The 19,805-nt window shown below is 39.3% G+C and overlaps 2 protein-coding genes across 3 annotated transcripts; one reads left to right on the top strand and one right to left on the bottom strand.

Annotated features, from left to right (window-relative positions):
- Positions 1 to 4,357: 4,357 nt before the first annotated feature.
- DNAJB9 (DnaJ heat shock protein family (Hsp40) member B9) lies at positions 4,358 to 12,748 on the bottom strand. Its single transcript, XM_068189978.1, has 3 exons — positions 12,614 to 12,748; positions 9,664 to 9,891; positions 4,358 to 7,874 (listed from the first exon to the last, which is right to left on the bottom strand). The coding sequence occupies exons 2-3, from the start codon at positions 9,878 to 9,880 to the stop codon at positions 7,444 to 7,446; spliced, it is 648 nt and encodes a 215-aa protein (XP_068046079.1). The 5' UTR covers positions 9,881 to 9,891; positions 12,614 to 12,748; the 3' UTR covers positions 4,358 to 7,443.
- A 1,034-nt stretch (positions 12,749 to 13,782) lies between these two features.
- Positions 13,783 to 19,299, top strand: THAP5 (THAP domain containing 5). Of its 2 annotated transcripts, none has more exons than XM_068189975.1 (3): positions 13,783 to 13,938; positions 17,328 to 17,517; positions 18,157 to 19,299. In XM_068189975.1, the coding sequence occupies exons 1-3, from the start codon at positions 13,856 to 13,858 to the stop codon at positions 19,090 to 19,092; spliced, it is 1,209 nt and encodes a 402-aa protein (XP_068046076.1). In that variant the 5' UTR covers positions 13,783 to 13,855; the 3' UTR covers positions 19,093 to 19,299. The 2 variants fall into 2 exon arrangements, with proteins under 2 accessions (XP_068046076.1, XP_068046077.1); XM_068189976.1 differs by having other exon boundaries at positions 13,841 to 13,969.
- The last annotated feature ends 506 nt before the right edge of the window (positions 19,300 to 19,805 follow it).

A 19,805-nucleotide genomic window follows, 5' to 3' on the forward strand; every position in this document is an offset into this window, starting at 1 on the left:
TCTTTCAAATGTGCTCTCCTTGGAAAATCAAGACCACTTATTGGGCAGCTGTGATGCTCCGTGACAAATTGCCCATTCTCCGTGCCTACCCATTTTTTATGGCACAATCCACCGTTTTCAAAGATAGTCCTTTTGAGCTTGCAATTTATTCCATCCACATTCTTTTTAGTACACAGACCAATTAAATTACTGTAAATCCACAGATGTGAAAATAACTACCTATGTCTTCTTCACTAAAGATCCACACATCAAAGAAATACATTATTTTCAACATAAAAAAGGGGTAGTTCCTGATCCACCTTCATCAAAACAGAATAAAAAATTTCAATAGAAGCACCTCATACACAGGACATGTTTTGTAACACAGCCAAAAACATTACCTGAAGCAGTCTGTTAATTTGACACTGGTTCAGGAGGCAGGACCTGATTGAATAGAGTCAGAACAGCTTCATGATAAGAGTACAATGTCAGGAGTCAAGAAATCCGGCCTCTCCTCATGGCTGTATATCAGATTATTTATGTAACTATGTGTAACTCAGGTCAGGGCTCAAACGTGTGACTGAATTATGAGCATGCAATAAGCCACTGTGGGTCTAAGCAGCAATAACTCAGGATAACTCCTTGCATTCGCATAGCCAGTGAAGGATACATAAGCTGATGCAAGTACTTTGAATCTGGGCAGATGCAAAACAGTACTTAGAAAGTGTAAATAATACTCAGTTGTCAAGGGGATAACTTTATAGAGTGTCTTATGTGGATTTCATTAGGTGCCCATAAGTTGAAATAAATCTTTTTATTTTAGCAATCATAAATCTACCTGTGGAGGTATAAGTGCTCCAGCCACTTCCTTCCATTATTTCTTACAGATATTTATTTATCATTTGCTAAAAAATCTGTTTCCCTCTACAGAGAAGAGATTTTGTAAAATATTTATCCTGCTCAGGTTAACCTTCACACTCACCAAAGTAGTAGTTCTGGGTTTGGTTGGGTAGGGTTTCAGGCTTGTTTCATCTTTACGCTTCAAGGTTATCATGCTAAGTGCTGATTATACCAACTTATTCTGCCAGGGATATTTTTTCCCAGAAAATTTTTAATTAAATTTATATCAGCAGATTTTATATAAGATACAATCTGTCAGCACCTGTCTCACTTTATGCCAAATTAGGTATCATTTGTCCTCCCACAGATGGAATAAAGCAGAAAACCAGTACAAAACCTCATGCTGTAGATGTAGCTAACTCAACAGGATATGGGGAAAGACAGGAGGAAATTAGGTTTCATTTAAATGGTTCGCACTATTAAAAAAACCCTAAACCCATTTAAGCTGGATTTGCAAAATAGGTTTTGTATGTATGGACTAAAGTCAATTGACAGGAACTTGCAAAGCAATTAGAAACATAACTACTATAGCCACTGCCAAATGGGGAAAATACAGCAACTGGAGCAGAGTCATCAGTCATCAAAAGCAGAAGAAAACCAGAGGGGAGGAGGGTGTAAGAAGAGGTAAAGACAATATGTGTTGTTGACAGTAATAATATTTCTACCAACAAGCCACAAGCTCTGCATTCAGCTCCCAGCAGAAGCAAGCTATATTCATGCTCCATCTGCACAAGTAATGCTTTAATTTATTTGTACACAAGTGATAACATCTGCACTCTGCTCCCAACAACAGTCTGAGCCCTTCCTCTGCCCTGCCTCCCTACCTGTCTCCAAGTTTGAGCTACCAAGAGGTGGCAGAACCACCCACCCAAGCAGGCATTGGCTGCCTGACAGGCTGAAGATCCATATTATTTTAAAACAACTTTCAATGCAAAAATTTACATATTAAAGCAGAAAGACTGAATCAAATCCACTGTTGGGATTCATTAAGCAATTTGGGCAGAGAGCACCTTCTCCCTCAGCCAGAGCTCTGCATGCTCAGCATTAATGATCGTGGTGGTGCAATGGATTCCCCTGCTTCAGCCAGGTGCAGTCTGGCAAACGCTGCTACCACACAGGCACTTACTTCAGCTCCACTTTATAATGTGAGCTCCCTGAAGTGCCTATTGCTGCACAGCAGAAGAGACAGGTATGTTACTACTGCCATGTGGGCGTAACACACAACTTGTCATTTAGATCACTACCTAAAATCCTGCATATTGAAGGCTAAAAATCTTGCAAGTTCCAAGTCCTAAAGTAAAATGGGTTAAACTCTATTGCAACCTCCAGACAACTCACTTCATCTTTCCTAATTCACACTCACTTCCATGTCAGAGGGAGATGAACAGATTACAGCAATAATATCCAGTAAGTAACCACTAAAACTTCATTTTCTTTCTCGTATCTAGATACAATTTTGGAAACAAGTGGTGCTTAACAAGAGCATTCAATGTGGAATTAGAAAAATCTTTATAAGACAGCGACACAGGTATAGCTTCAAGGTCCCTTGATGTGTATTACTCAATATTCTGTACTTCTCTTTCCTGTTTCTTCTAAATCCAGCACAACTATCCGGAGTAACAATAACAGTCTCTGCTTGTGTTTCTGCCTACTGTATGTACACTGGCCAGAATTCTTCAGCTTAACATATGAGACGTTACAGCCCCACCTAAGGCAGGTTCATGATTCAAGCTATTAACAGAGCCAGACACCAACACCACTGATCAACAGTGGTCAATAGCTCCACTGAGCCAATTGTCAGCATCCATTCCCAGCTGCCCACAGCTGGAGATCAGGTATCAGGCTGAGCAAAGGTGTATCAGACACCTCTCTCCCCTCATGGATGCATTTGAGAGGACCATCAGTTTTTGCCAACCTAAAGAAACACACAACTTGGATTCTCAACAGATCAGTGACACAAGTCAACACAACCCCCTCCCTTTTTGTGCAGACACACAAAAAAGATATATTTATACCAGGGTCACATTAATTCATTGGTGGACCATCCCAGAAGAGCTGCTTGCACAAGATGGTCTGCCATCTCCAACTAGCATCTCAGAGCCCTGGCAGAATCCTGCATCCATCCCTAGAGATCTGATCATCTCCACACCATCTTTTGGTGTGACTGCAACCTCAGCAGGAACAACACAAGCAGTAATGTTCATTTCAGTGCCACCGTAGTTCATAACAGAGGTGTTGTTGAATCACATGCCAATGCATAATAGGTAACATGCCCCAAATTAAGCTTTGGAGTACATCACTTCAAAGCAGATTTGTTGGGCTTTGGTATTGGTTTATTACTGTGTATATTTTTTGTTTGATTTTGGAAAAGCTTGTTGTTTTGAAAAACTTCTCAAAAAAGGAACTTGAATCGAGGATGAAGCACAACCATAGCCTAGAAGTGATTCAGACCTATACCAGGAATGACTGACTGTCAGTGGATATCACAACTGCTAAGTGGCCTCTACAGAGCTGGTCTCTGCCCATTCCTGAAGGAACAGGTGCCCACAGGACCAAAGCCAGCAGCACGGCTGTGTGAATCACTCACTATCCGAGGGCAGGCCAGTCAGGCTCAACCACAACAGCTGCCAGAGCCAAGCAATCCTCTGAGCAGCATTTTATTCTGAAAGGAGCTCCATACATAGCACAGCTGATAAACTCTACATGTGGCTTTTAAGTCCAACAGACACTACTAATGAGTCTATAATAGTAACTTCTAATAATCACTTCTAATAATTTACAAATTATTTTTAAAAACCCCCACACTCCTCACCATAAAAATAAAATGCAGATCTTGCATTGTTTCCAACATATTTAGTCCTCAAAATCTAGGTTTGCATTATTAAGATGACAATTTGCTTGGTTTCTTCCAAGGAAGATGATTCTAATGAGAAATGGCCAGATGAGACAAACCAAATCCCAAAATTTTCATACTCTCCACCTTTTAAAGATCAGACCCAGAAAACAAGAACTTTCAAGCAGTCTTGTGAATCAGTACAACAGCACCTGATCTTGGCTTCAGAACCTGCGATTCGATGTGGCACTCCAAGCCTGGCCATACTGCCCTCACCCACCTCAGCAGGGCAGAGCACAGGCAGTGACCTACCAGCTCCACGCAGAAGCTCTCAGCTCTTACACCACCTGCTTCTCAGAAAAAAGTCCTTTTGCACAGGGTTTTTGCCTGCTTTGTTTAAAGGCATAATACATTTAACTCCAAGCCATTCCCAACATCTCCAAAAAAATATAAACCAGGTGAAATTGACTACATTTTTTTCAGCCCACTCTCTTCTCCCTGCCAACTCCATCATCTCATTCAGGGAAAATGCAGTGGTCAAAACATTCCATAAAACACAAGCACCACATAAACCACTTCTATTTGGTTTCCCATCTCTATCTTGAAGCAAAAAGGAAAAAAAAATTAAAAAGACATATCACACCATTAATTTTCATATGTTTAATGTAATGGCACTCTAATTAACGTTACAGTACTTTTATCTCCACTAGATACTGTGTTTCAAAAGTATAATGGGAAGAAAACAAACATAAAAAAACACTTTGATGGTAGTTTTAAAAACTAAATCATTTGGAGTTACATATGCATAAATTATTTTCAAAAAATTGTTCAGGATTTTATTTTTCACCCTTATCTAACAAAAACTGATTTTGTTGGGTATTTTCATAAGATTTAAAGAGAGATCAAAGATGGCACTTAAGAAACTCTGAAGTCAGGGGTGTCATAAGGTTATACCAGGACTTCCGCTGGATCCTGCCATGAAGCAAACACTATAAATAGGGAAAGAATGTGCAAGAGCTCCGAATAAGTGAGAAGCACAACATGTTTTGCAAGCTTGTGTTCTGAGGGCCATGAAAGTGAAGACTCTTGGCTGAAGAAAGCCTGTGAGTTTCCCCAGCTAAAGCCTATTCAAAGCAAACCCATCATAGAAAACCACAGGGACATACACTGGTTTCTGTGGATTTGACCTTGGATCGACAACAAAAACAACCAGAAAGGTGACTTGGAGAAGCCATAGAAATAATGGAAAGCATTTGTTGTTTTTCCAGTGACAAATAATTAAGAGAAATAATTTGAAATCAAGTTAAAATAGATCAGAAAGAAGTTTTTTTAAGGTGGATCAGCTATAAAAATAGCAACACTATTAGTTTTCTTACACTTTAAAGAGATCAGGAAAACAAGCACACTTTATACTAAGTTTAGAGCATTCTTAAAGAGGGGAAACTAGTCTAGAAGCAGCCAGAACCCTTATTTTCACCTAAAAGTTTAGCTCAAAAGATTGTGGATTCATACAGTCACTTAAATGACTTGAGTTTTTGGGGTGAAATATGTTTCCTACAATTGATAGTGCTCATTTTAGCTTTCATTCCATCTAATTCAAGAGTTCAGGAAGGGACCCAAGTGAATTGCTCATTCTACTATTTCCATTTTTTTTAATTAAGACAATATTCACTAGACTAAGAAAGGCATTAATATTTTACCTGTGCATCCCACTTCAAGAGTTGCCTCCCACCAAAGGACATTCACAAACACTCTCATGTTTAATACTTAATCTTTATGAGAGAAAGTAATTCATAACTTCAAGTTAATAATTTGTTCACTTGGATGCCCATAGGATGTGAATTGGACAGATAGTTTCATGCACAGGACTGATGAAGTACATTAAAGAAATTAAATGCAGAAATCTACACAAAGTACAATTTTTGCTTGAATCATATATTAATTATACAGAAGAAACAAAAATCCCTACTTACAAAGAAAAGGGTGAAAAAAAAAAACATACTCAATCCAGTACTTTTCTTACTGTAAGAATATTGCACATTCCGATAATGTTGCACAAATTACTGGCTTTTAATAAAGACCATATATGAGGTATTAGTCTATTAATAAATAAAGAAGAACATGGAAAAGGAAAAGCACTTAATATAGCGCAACAATCCGTTCCAAGGATTAGGTAATGAAAACTGAACAAGCGATAATATGTACACTTGAGGGTAAGGCTAAAGTTCCTTAACAAATAGGCAGCTTTCAATATCCATCTGAGAAGCAAAGAGTTAAATCTCTTAATAAAGATTTTAAGAACTCAAAGCCTATTTAGAACACTGCTACTTAAAATGCTTATTTTGCTCATGCAATCAACCTGAAAGGTAAATTCCTACCTCCCAGTTCTAAAGGGACAGCCAATTTAACATATGGAACCTGTAAGACTAGTTAAGCAGAAGTCACTACTTAAACTAAGTTACAATAGAACTTTTTGACTGACATCAGCTAAAGTATTTGGGGGTTTCGTTATGCAGCATTTTCTGGTGGGTTTTTTTCCCTTTTTAGTTTTAAGTAGTTTACACTGGTTGTGGGTTTCCATGGTGCTAAAATCAATACCCATTAATACTGTCCTTATTAGCAGTTTTCAGCCCCACAAGGCATTTGATGAATACAAGAATTGTAATTTTCAGTTTTACTCTGTGGTTAGGCTAAGAATTTACCTCTCAAATCACAACACTGAAAAATTCCTGCTGACAGGTAATAAATCTGCCAATCTAAACACGGTAGCTTTTACTAAGACCCTTTCAGGAACACTACAAATCTGTAGACAAGCTTATCTTATTGAAGTTCCTAAGATCTCAGAGGGATATTTTAGTTCAATAAAGTGAGTTATAAAAAGTACATTGCACACATGATAATATAGTAAGCATAAAACAAGAGTGTTTTGGGTGTGCCCTTCCAAATCTTGTCAGAGAGATATTTGTATTGTGGAAGGAAGGAAAAAAAAACCAAAACAAAAACTTAGTGTGCACACAAACCTACATACATGAATATCCCTATGTCCCCTAAATAAGTCAAGGGTTATTCAAATCCTAATATTGTTTCAGGCCAACTCAGAAACAAAACAAATTCCTACATCACTCACAGTCTTCACATATTCCCTTGCTATTTTCCAACTTCAAAAAGTAAGAGTTTTACTAATACTTTTGCAATGCTAGACAGAGAAACAAAGACACAGGGAAGTAATTTCTGCTGCTATTTTGCGTAAATTATGTAATTTGCACAGTAAATCTGTATCAGGTAAAATCTGCAAGTGCAAACTTGGAAAGAAACAATTAAAAAAAAGCAGCACATCAAAAATTAAAGTTCTCCTCTGCTTCAATCCACACACCAGTAATTCAATCAGTCCTGAACTGGCTTCTATGAAAAAAATTATATTACACTTTTGAAATGAAAAATATATATCTTGTGTTCAAACTTAGGGAAAGTGTTTACTAAACTGAAATATATATCAATTTTCTGTCACATGAGAGTATTTCTCTCCCATTCTAAGTAGTTGATGACACATTTATTTCCCAACAGCATGTTGTTTCTATTCTGCAGATTAGTTTCATCTACAACTTCTTTATAGTAGTTTAAGTGTTTTTTATAGAAAATACAGTTTAGAGAATTTCTTCCATGTTAACACAAAACCAAGAAAGATTATGAAGATGTTGAGTAAAGAAGAAAAGTTTAGAAGCAAGGAAACATTATTGTCCAGAACAGTCAGTGTATGTGGTAACCATGTTTCCTCGTCTCTGAGTGACAGTCCTGCAGTGCTTGCTGGATCCATGAAACCTGGCATCAGTTCGCACCGCGTGTCTGTGTGCATTTTCAAAGTCACTGAATGAAAACATCTTTTCCATATTTTCAAACACATCATCAAACAGTCCACCTCCAAAAGAAAATTCTTGGAAAGAACGTCTTTGCCGGTTATGAGCCTCCCGATGATTTCGGAAGTGATTTTCAAAGTGCTTTTTTGACCGCGAGTTTTGACTAAATAGGTCAAAGTCTTTGAAGAGATCATCAAAGTTGAAATTAAATGACTGATGGAACGGGCTTCCATTACTTCCTCTTCCTCCATGACGGCCAAGCTGATCATATTCTCTTCGTTTATTCTCATCTGACAATGTTTCATATGCTATTTATGTTAAAAAAAAAAAAAGTTACAGTTCATTTCCATTAAAAAAAAAACAGAAAAAAAGAAAATCATACACAAATACAAAGAACAGCAGCTTTCTCTCCCATTCTTCCTGAGCCAAGGAAATTTCAAACAAGACTTTCATTCAATGTTCAAGCCCAATCAAGAGCTCAATATTTATTTACCTTTCTCCAAACCAAAATAAACTGAGTCAAAATAGTTATTTACAATATTAAACACAGCTATATTATGAGGACAGGTTACACATAACACAAAACAGTTTAACTACCAATAAATATTAGTATTTAGATTTGAAACAAAATAACAATGAGAGGTGGCGATCAGAAAGCCTGAAGGAGGAAGAATGAGTTAGGAACTCTACCTAACAAGACAAAGGATCTGCTGCACTCCTATCACAGAAGCCCAGGGCAATGTCTGCAAAGCTACTTTGCCACCCAGCAAGTTCTAGCTACACCAGTTACAAGCAACAACATAAACACTGAGGAGATAAAGGAAATTAACTTCACCATGTGCTAATCCTCATTTTGCAAGTTCAGCAATAAACCTAGATTTTGTGACTGGATATACCCAAAATGAAATTAGATTTCCCTCCAATCTTTGGTTTAAAACTACAGGTACTGGTATTCCAAGGCAGAAACTGATAAAAAATATACCCATTCTGATAACTAAATATTTTAAAAGCTCACTTTCATTTTCTTACCTGTCAAAGACTTGCAATTATTCTATATAATTCAACATTTAAGAGTTCCTACTTCCTCCTGTAGTAGGTGCTAACAACTGTAATAAGTGTCTAATGAGGCTGTCACTCCCTTTCATTATATTACTAACTACTTTTCTTTCAAAATAACTGTTCTGCGGACAAGAAGGCAAAAGCCAGAAATCCCATTTAGCTTAGTTAAGAGAACTACACAAATAGATGGGTGTTATACCTGAGTCTACAGGGAATAGAAGTGGGTATACCTTATTTTTCAGCAAGTCCTTCTGTTCTTCATTATCCACTTGCGCCATTTTATCACACAATACTTGTAAGTGTTATATTTGTAGGATAACGGATAGTTGAAATTAGACATGACCTCAGTCTCTAACCTCCTGCTCTAAGTAAGGTCAGTTATGAGATCAGACTAGGTTAGTCAGTGCTTTACCCAGTCATTCCTGAAAAGTGTCCAAGGTTGAAGACTGCACAACCTCTCCAGGTAATCTGTTCTAACACTGGCCTGTAGAACAGAATCACAGAATCATTAAGACTGGGAAAGAACTCCTAGATCCTCAAATCCAACCATTATCCTCAAGGTGAAAAAGTTTATCCTTATAACCACTTGAATCTCTTGCACCTGTTGTCTATTGCATTTCCACCATGAACCAGTGAAACACCGTGCTGTGTGTTTTCTTATAATCTGCCCATAGTTACTGCAAGGTTGCTGTTAGGCCCTCCTAAAACCCTGGTAGTAATCCTGAGCCAGATCTCATGAAACAGATCAAAAAGTAAAAATTAACCTCCTAGGGCTAAAGCTGTCCTACTACTAAGTATTTTTTGTGAGAAGAAGAATATGCCAAAAGCCTAATAAGCAGAAATGCATAAACTGTGTAAAAGGCCATCCTATGTGCAAGAACACAGAAACAACTCAGATTTTGATGCTTGATATCTGACAGCACTTAAGTGGAATGCAGAAAAAAAAACCTTTATACCTCTTATCCAGTAAAAAAGAAAATGCACTCAGGTTATAAAGACATGTATCAAATTATTATGACAAAAGAGAGCGTATATTACCTTCAGCAATTTCTCTAAATTTTGCTTCTGCTCCAGGACTCTTATTTTTGTCTGGGTGGTACTTCATAGCCAGCTTGTGAAATGCCTTCTTGATCTGGCGGTCAGATGCGTTTTTTGGAACTCCTAAGATATCATAATAGCTCTCTGTAGCCAGTATTAATTCCGTTATCATTAAAATGCAGAGAGCAAATGTGAAGACAGATTGTGTAGTGGCCATTTCTCCAGTTCCTAAAAAGAAAAGGAAATACACTTGAAGAACAAGTTGTTTTACATTCCACAACAACTTAGTTACAGCTGTAGGCTGGCAGAGGAAGACCAGTATGTTACAGGAGTCAATGACAGACTTCTAGCACACCGTTTTACACCTGTCAAACTCCATTACGTTGTTTCATATTCACAGAATATGTAAGTGAAAATACTGCAAAGTGAAATTTCATATGCATAACAACCACTTTAATGTTTGTCTTTGTTTTACACTTAACTGATCACTGTCACACAAAGTTGGAAAAGTAAATACACAGCACAATTCATTGCATCCAACATTTCACACTGCCATACCTGAACTAGCTTTACATTAATCTTGAGTTCTAGGACCCCAAACAGAGCAGCCCAAAATTAAGCACAGGCTACAAAAACCTACCCTACTGGAAGACCAAGTCACTAATTAACTGGTGCAACAATAGGAGCCTGAAAACACAACTGGCCTAGAGATGACTGTGAGGTGCAGGAAGACAAGACTATTAGACACTCGTGCTCAGCTTCAGTTTGTTTAACCCACCTAAGGTGAACATGATAAAGAGCAGATCATTCATTTCCAGAGTTCAGCCAAGTAAAGCACACTTTCCTCTATTTAACAATAGGCTGGCTTAGCTCATCTGCAAATCAGACTGCTTTATAAAGGAAAACACCTACCATATTGTTGATATCAAAGAATTCATCTGATAAATACCACTGCATAGAAAGGTTTTCAAATGAAACCCTCAGTGTTAGAACTGAAGGAAAAAAAAAGTCTTTTATACAAGACAAGTAGCTTCAACAATAATTAAAAGCTGTAATTTTTTTCAACAACTCATCTGTCAAAAAATATGTTTTGAAACAAATATATGAGAACTTAGGGGGAAATTGTGGCATATATAAGAAACTCTTGCACATAGCCACATGATGTCTCATGATGTTCATGAAGGACAGGGTGAGCTATTCCTACTAGAGGTGAGAACAGATAATATGCCTGTGCATATTATATTTAAAACACAGAGTGCAGAAAGGCAAATGTTCAAAGACAGAATGCTGGCTGACACCTGACCAGAAGGATGTATGACAGGACCCTGAACATTCAAGATGTAACATGTCCCCCCCCTCCAGATTACACTGATTTAAATGTAATGTAAGAACAACTCAGAGACAATTTGTGTTACTTTCCTGAAAGCTGAATAAACAAACTTACAGTCTGAGCACGATTAAAGTTAGAACACTTTTGCTAGCCAGCATGGGACCCAATATATGTCAGGCAGAATTCAAAACTTTGAATACCTGACACTTTTGAAAATTAAACATTTACCTGAAAGTAATTCCCTCTAAACAAAATTAAAAAGCAAGAACCAAAAATGGAAAAAAAAAATACCATTTTAATAGGCAAGTCAGGGGGCTAAAATGAATGCTGTGAGACAAGAGCAAAAGGCCTGCAAGATTAATCTTCCCATGCCCTCTTAAGCATTTATTTGGCCAGCAGCCTGCATGATATCAAGTGTTAAGGGGCAGCAGTTGAAACAAATTGTATTTTGATCAGTGTACTTAGATACCAAATGGACAGTTCTTTCCAGTATTCTTCATGCACAGTATCAGACATATTTTAGTACCAAGTTTTTCCACATATCTTCTCTCACCACTTCACTAACCTGAAATTTTACCACTTGGACACTAAGAACTACTACACACATGTAAATCCCTCCGTGCTTTTGGGGCTTTCTTCCTGTTTGTGCTTTACAGATGTAGACTTATGTTCATCTCACATATGTGATTGATTTTATTTACTTTATTAACCCACACCTGCATCATGCTTGCATAATCACCTGCTTCACTATCTTAAGGTCAACCATCCTGCTTCTACTACTGAACACTGAAAAGAGCTAAAAGGAACAGCTCATGTCCTCCATTAAGAGCAAAACCCTCGTTCATAACTCATGAAGAGCCAGAGATCATCAAGTTAGTCCTTCAGGTTTTCTGCTCTGGCTCACCATCTCAGCTTGTATTATTCTTGATAACAAAATAAACCTAAATTTTTCTTTTTCTACAATTCTTTACATTAGGAGTTCTGTTCTTTGCTATATTTGATTTCTAAAGCAGAGTAAAAAAATGGGTCTTAAGTTTTACTATTTTTTTAACTAGCAAACACAGATTTAATGCTGTCGTTGAACATATCAAACTCCAATTTAAAAATAAGATGTAAAAAAAAACCAAATACAAATAAAACTCCAGGATAAGTAGCATTTGAAACTTCACAGGGTTGTCAGAGAGAGCAAGTCTTATATTTAGGTACTGTCAATTATTCGATTTGCTTTTCAGAAAACACCTATTTTATATGCTGTCCGTATCTTAGTGCTGCTACTGCCAACTCCTTCAGCCCTGCCATTCCTAACTATTTTTACAATCTTTTTCAAAATAAAGTCTCTTAGATACTTTTTTTGCTTATGTCTCTTCACTCTCTGTTTCTCAATGAAAAAAGGGATATTTATAAGTTGCACTTTCCAGGTCATACACGGCAACTACTTAAACCACATTCCAGAATTCAATAAATTCTGTACACATTAAGCTCATGCAATAATGAGCTCTTCTAATAATTATTTATGTACTTAATTTAGGTACATCTGCAAATGAAGTAAGAGACCTTATGCCACAAAATAACTATATAATTCTGTTGGGTGAGCAGGTACAGATCTCAACTACTATTCACCTTTGTATAAGAAATGCACCGTCTAATGTTTACCCAAAGTACTGCAGAGGTGATAACAACCAGTTCTTCATTAGTTCATCAATCTTTATCAATAGCTGCGCAACGAAGCAATGTTCGAGGATGATGTACCTAAGAATAAAATCTGTCAGATTTAGAAAATAAGAAGCTACTTTACCTTGCAACACAAATACCCTATTCCATCCTTCTTTGAAAGCAATTAACCAAAATCTTGGATAAATGCTAATTTTCAAAGTCTCACGTACTCAGAGCATCACTAGTGTTCTGCCACTGCTTTCGTTACAGAATTGCTATACACTAACCTGTGGAATGCTCACGTCCTGTAATTATTTCTACAAGCAATTTACTAATAGTAATAAAGGTACCGAGGTCTTCCCTCGGTTCTTCTACCACGACTAATCTGACGAGTAAGCATGTCTTCCAGTCCTCAAGCAGCTACAGGCAAGTCCGTCAGACAGAGGGTCTTGTACTTTTCTTGGCCTTTCCTATACTGATTCGAAAGCAAACACAGAAGGTTCCCGAATCTTGCCCTGGAGCACCAGGGAAACGACGGAATCAGCCTGGCGTATCCAGACCCCTGAAGACCTCACTGGAGCCGGACCGCACCATCGGGCGGGGCCAGGCCGGAGCCGGGCAGCCGCTAACAGCCACATTCGGCGACGCTGTCCCACCTCCAGGACAGCCAGGCTGGGAAACACCACCGCAGCGCGGCCCAATTACTTGTAATTGGCCCAAATTGCAAATACATGCTCTGGACCGAGCCTCAGTGGCTCCCCTCTCCGCTCCCCCGCCTAGTTTCCCACGCTGCCCCCAAGCCTCCCGGCGCCCCCCTCCCGACCCCTCCGCGCTCGCCTTCACTGCACCCACTTCAGCAACCTTCCACTTTCTCGGAGACCTCACCCAGCGGCCGCGGCCCTTCTCCGCCGTCCTCACCTCACCCCGGGCCCGCTTCCCCGCCGCTTCCCCGCCGCTTCCCCGCCGCCCCTCAGCGCCGCCGCCGTTGCCGCCCGCCCGCGCCCGGCGCTCGCGCAGTCCGGCCCCCCTCGGTTCCTACACGAAGCGCTGCGCCATTGGTCGTCCGGACGCACGTGGCGCGGTGCACGCGGAAGGTCGCACCCGCGGGGCCGCCGCCACCCGCCGCTGGGGGCGCTGTGGGGACGCGGTGCCGCCCCCGGCCCGGCCCGGCCCGGCCCGGCGCAGCCCGCCCGGGCCGCGGTGGCCGCCATGCCGCGGTACTGCGCCGCCACCCGCTGCAAGAACCGCGGCGGCCAGAGCGCCAAGGACCAGCGCAAGCTCAGCTTCTACCCGTGAGTGGCCGCGGAGCGGGGCAGGGTCTGGGTGAGCGCTGGCCGTGGGGGTGGTACTGAGCTCCACCGCGGAAGTAAATGGCCGAAAGACTCAACGCCACGGGCCGACCGCGCTGGTGGTCGCCTTGGAACCCCGCCTGGTCCCGGGAGGCTGGAGGGAAACGACGCTGACCCCCTGGGGAAAGGGAGAGTGTAGGGAATAAAGAGCGGAGAGCTGGGACGTAACCACACGCACTGTCCCTCGCACAAGACAGACGGAGCTTCGGGGAGCTTCGGGGAGGGGGCGATGACACGGCAGCGTTTAAGGACTCTGGAATAGGTGCGGAGGATCCGTGAACTGAAGAGCAGGGAGATTCGACTAAAAAATAAAATTTGTACTTCTGACTCTGTTTCGCTGCTGCCTCTAGGGAAGCGATGTCCCCACCAGGGCAGGCAGTAGGGCAGGCTTTGGCTAAATGGTGAAGTGTCTTGTGTATGAGGGTTTACGTGCCAGGACAAGGGCCCGGAAGAGTAAGCAAGTAAACATAAAATGATTCCTTAAAATTAAACTTTGCCTCTAGAATTATGACCTTACTTGCGCTGTGAACAGAGGCATGGCTGGTTGTTCGGAAGCAGCTGAGTTAGCTGGAGCGTAGCTGCCTCGGTTGCCAGAAAACAGTTGATGGTGGCTGCACTGTGGTGTGCAGACACTGCATGGACCAGTCCCAGGCCTGCAGTAACCTCTGCCCTGTTGTGGTTACGTGGCTATTGCTTCCCAGGATGACGAGTTATAAAGAGTATTTCACAATCCTGAGAGAAGCTCAGTGCAGGTAACTAAATATTAATGTATTTGTGTAGAATAAAAGTATGGAACCGTTTGTCAACAGACACAACTTAAGAAAAATCTGAAAAATAAATTTCATAATTAACCTCAAAATCTGTTTTGGTAAAATTTGTACCTCAAACTAAGTTTTCTATCAGTTTCTGATTAGTCATAGTTATTCCAAGGTCAAGAAGGCTGTGCAGTAAGACCTACAGGAAGATTGCTGTGAAAGAAATGTTATTTTAGATTGAAGGAAAGCTTATTTCCGTGGCACATTTCTAATATGGAATGCATCATAAAACAATAAGGAAAATAATTTCTTTCCCGTTATGCTTTAAAGAGTGTGAGTGTCACATGGATAATCAAAACAAGTTTGAGTTCAAATGTATGGCATCAGTATGATTGCCAAAACTTAGCTGGTTTATCTAGCCTTTGAGTTGTGCTCCATTCTGAGCTTCATCCTCCTGTAGAAGGGGTGCTGAGATTTGATGTATAGATTTCTCTTGCCTTATATTCGTGACTACTGCTGACTTGAATTGCAAGTTTTATTCCCTTGCCTCTTCCCACCACCAAGGAAGTCCTCTGCTGCTCTGTGGTTGGGGTCTGAGCCCCTTCCAAACCTTTTGTCACCTAATCTCTACTGGCCTAACTGCTCTTCTTTGTTTTATTTCTTCACTTCTGTGGCTTGTGCAGTGATGGCAGCTGCTAAATAAATTCTGTCCACTTCCTCTTTCCATTTCCCTTTTTTTTGTGTCTTCTTTACGCTAGAGAACAGATTCTGTTATTTGTGATGGGTTGTTGAAGCATGAGCAGGTTTTAGCAAAGTTGCATTTAAGCTAAAATAATAACTTTCACTATCAGACCCTCCTCTTGCTACAGATTATTTTGTTTTCCATCTGAAGCTGGTTGAGTCTGGACAGAGCAGTGGGACCTGTGTTGTGAGGGTAACTGCAGTGGGAGGAAGTGTTCTCAAGGCCTTCTTGGAGAGGGTGCGAGTTGTGACATGACCTTCAATGAAAGGAAGCCATGGTCTTCCTGAGAGACGTTTTTGGATCTCTGTAGTAACACCCAGGCTAAGCTGTGTTACTGAGGAGCATGCTGTGTCATGCAGGCAATGCTGCCACTGGGTGTACATGATATAAGCCAGGATTTGAAAAGCCTGAACCTCTGACTTGTCCTTAGGAGGTTACTGTGTTCATACCAGCATTATTCCTTGCATTTCTGCAGATATGTAGAGCTGGATGCATCAAACGCCTGCTCTGTTTCCTTGGTAATTTGAAGACTTACATGGCAACAAATTCAAAAGATTGGGGAAGTGGTAAAGACATGCACCTTTATGCTGTGAATTTCAGCCCTCTTTCTCTCAAAATTACCTGAGTTTTGGAACACAGGGCCTGTGTAAGAGCCTGCTGCTATGTGTGGCTTTTGAAGGAAACCTACAGCTTCAGGGATTTGAGGGTGGGATCATAAAAGCAGAGATTTTTTCTTTTGTAATTATTGTTGCTCATGATTCTCAGGAATATTGTTTTCTGAACAGCAGTCATTTAACAGCACTCAGAATTCTACTTATGGTTTATGTATCTTATGCGGTTATATGCTGAAGTAAAATTGATATGCACCAGAGAAACGTAGAAGTACATTTCAAATATCCTGATACCTAAGAAGAGGTGAGAGACAAGAGTGGTCTGAATGTTCATGTTCCTGTTAGCATCACTTCTTGACTGTGATGCATCATAATAAGCTTTTAATTTTCTTTTCATTTGTGTATTGCCTGTCATTAAGTAAATTACATATCTTCACACACTTTCTTTTTAATTCAGTTATCTTACTGATGTTTGACCATTTGCATATATTTTCAAAGTCATTTTTTTTTGCTATGAGGGTGTATAGTCCTCATTTGCCTTTTCAGGTAGGTTAGATGATTGAAAAGTTTATTCTAAATTATAAAATATGATGTGGGCTCTTAACACTGTGATAAAGTTTAATTGCTGAAACACAAAATACAGAAATGCTTTGCATCTGCGTGCATTTACTTTTTGAAAAAAAATTAAAAACCTGTATTGGAAAATTCACACTGCCAAATTATCTGATAATCTGAAGAGGGGCATGTATTAGGAGGCACTCTGTTAAACAGAAAATACTAGTTGTGTCTAGAAAGACAAATAAGCCCTAGAAATACTATTAATAATATGAGGACCAGTCTTAACTTTCTTTGAATTAGGTCTCAGTATTTCATCTCCCTTCAGTAGAACTGCTTTCTGAGCAAGTGTTGTAGGATCAAACCTTTCAAAACATCTTGGCCATGGATTCTGAAACCCTTGGCTAGCAGAAATCAGAAATTCTGCTTCTGAACTCCAGAGGAAATACCTAACTAGAAATAATTTGTATAATGATTGGATTAATGTGTTGGACATCCAGATTAGCATTTAATACTTAAAATTTTTGAAAAAAATGTTATTTTAATATTTTCTAAAGGAAGGCTACCTTCTAAGTAACAATGAGATATTCTTGTTTAAAGCAAAGAAAGACAACAATAACAGGGGATTCTGTATATTTTCTTGTTTGTCTTTTCAACTGCTTTAAAAAGATTCCCACTTCATGATAAGGAGAGACTTGAGAAATGGTTGCGGAATATGAAGCGAGATTCATGGACTCCAAGTAAGCACCAGCTCCTCTGCAGTGATCATTTTACCCCTGATTCCCTGGATGTGCGATGGGGGATACGGTACTTGAAAAATACCGCTGTGCCAACTATTTTCTCTTTCCCTGATGATGAGGTAATCTACTTCTATCTTTTTTTTTTGTTTTGTAGTACGAAGCTAACCAACTATTGATGTAATACAGATTTTCTAATCTGTCAGATAATCATATTTCATTTAAAAAATAGAATTCCTGTCCATCAAAACAGTTTGTCAGCAGGACTGACACAAAACAGGTATGTGATTCCATAATGTAAAGGAAGAACAACTTCCCCTAGGTTGAGTGGAGGTTCAATATCTTTTTTTAACTGGAAATTACAGAAGCATTTACTATAGAAAATGTTACATTTCTTATGAGAATAATTACTGTATCTTGTGCAAAACAGTCCAAATTCCCTAGAGTTTGGGAAAAACCCTCAATAAAACAAATTAAAAAAAAACCCAAACCACAGTAAGAAAAAAAAAACAACCAAACTAAAAACTCAAACACTATTATTGCTTTTAGAGCTTTAAAATAGTATTTTAACATGTAGGACCTGAAGCAAAGTTGTGGAAGATGCTTACATGAACTCTTGGGCTTCTGATGTAATTTTTAAACCGTGTTCATCTAAGTTAGTCCTTTTGCAGTACCATGCTATGAAATTATATCTGCCTAATTTTTTTTATGCTCAGTAATTTTCTTGTTACAAGGTGGTGCTTTTTTTTTTTCTCCTTCAGGAAAAAGATTCTTCTCAGAACAGTTCACAGCAGGTGCAGAAAAAAGACCAGGAAGAAACAAATGTTGTGTCAGAGAAAGTATCTGTACCACGTGAACCTTGTACACCAAAGAAAAATTCTGTAACTGCACAAAATGTAGAGGAAAAAGCAGAAGTGGTTTGCTCAACTGCACTGAGTAAACCTTTACAAATTCAAAACCTGCAGCTTCCAGATGAAGGTGGCTTTCAGGCAGACAGTGTCATTCTTGATAGTTCATCTAAGCAGTATGTACATCAGCCTAATCCTGTTTTAATGACAGCAGTCCAGAGCACAGAGGCTACCAGTGTTCATACTTCTGTAGAGGATTCAGGAGGTTGTACAGCTACAGTCCTGCAATTTACAGACTCTGACTACTTGAATTCATCTCTGAAACTGAACAGCGCTTTAAGGTCAGTTACTGCCTATGCAGTTGAAAATTTTGTCCCTCACGTGGTCTGTTCTGGTGAAGTGCAGACAAGTGAAGATGCAGTTTTACTGAGTACAGTCACACAGACTATTGAACAGTTCAGTGGAAGTGAAGAGTCTGTCATTGCTATTATTATGCCAGCTGAGAGTCCAGAAGAGCCTGAAAGAGTAAATGCTTCTTTCCTGCCTGCTAAGGAAGAGTTCCTTGACATAGAGGAGACAGAGGTGATTGAATATGATGGAAATGAAATACTGCAGACTGAGCATTCATACTGCAGGCAAGACATAGACAGAGATCACCTTTGGCAAAAAATTTCAAAACTCCACTCTAAGATAACTTTACTTGAAATGCAGGAGGTAAAAACTTTGGGCAGACTCAGGTCCTTGGAAGCTCTTATTAGACAACTGAAGCAAGAAAACCTGCTTTCTGAAGAAAAGCTGAAGTTGGTAGAAAACTACTTTACAACACTTGAAGTGACTATGATACAGTAAAGGCTTTCAGTTGATGGTTCTAAAATATCTTTTTAGCTTCTTTGACTATACTTATGGACAAATTAACTTTTTTTCCAGTTATGGTGTTTTAAACATCTAATGCAAATCATGTGAATAGCAAATATTCTTTAAAAGGTTACATCAAACAAAGCTAAGTGGTAGAATGTTGTCTGTAAAACATGACTGGCAAGTAAAATTAAAAAACAACCCTGAATTAGGCAAGGCTTTCTTAAGTGTGAATCAAGTCAGTAAAAGATAATTTAACCCTTTCTTAGCTGCAGGCTTCCCTGAAACATGCAATGCCTGCATTTGGGACAGCAGTAGAATGGACAGAATAAGCATATAGGATGAACAATTATATATGTACATATATGCATTGTCCAGTGAGGTCAAAATTGCTCTTTAGTTTTCAGTTCATCTAACATTTGTTCTGATAGTTTTTTGTACCCTTTGATCTTATTAAAATCGTTTCTGCATAGAAGGTGTTTTCTTTCATTTGTTTCTAGAAACAAAAATTCCCATAAGAATATGGTTCCAGTGGACAGGCCCATCTCTTTTTTTTTTTGGTTATGATTCAGCTCAAGTGTCAAGTGAAAAGCAATCTTAGTCACAGATGTATTTGCTAGTTAGTAAAAGGGAAGCTCTATTTAATGAGTGCTGTCTGCATTGATCCTGTTACAGCCCACAGCTTGGTAATGCATATACCCTTAATA

This window comes from Anomalospiza imberbis, chromosome 5, assembly GCF_031753505.1.
Source record: "Anomalospiza imberbis isolate Cuckoo-Finch-1a 21T00152 chromosome 5, ASM3175350v1, whole genome shotgun sequence".
NCBI lineage: Eukaryota > Metazoa > Chordata > Aves > Passeriformes > Viduidae > Anomalospiza > Anomalospiza imberbis.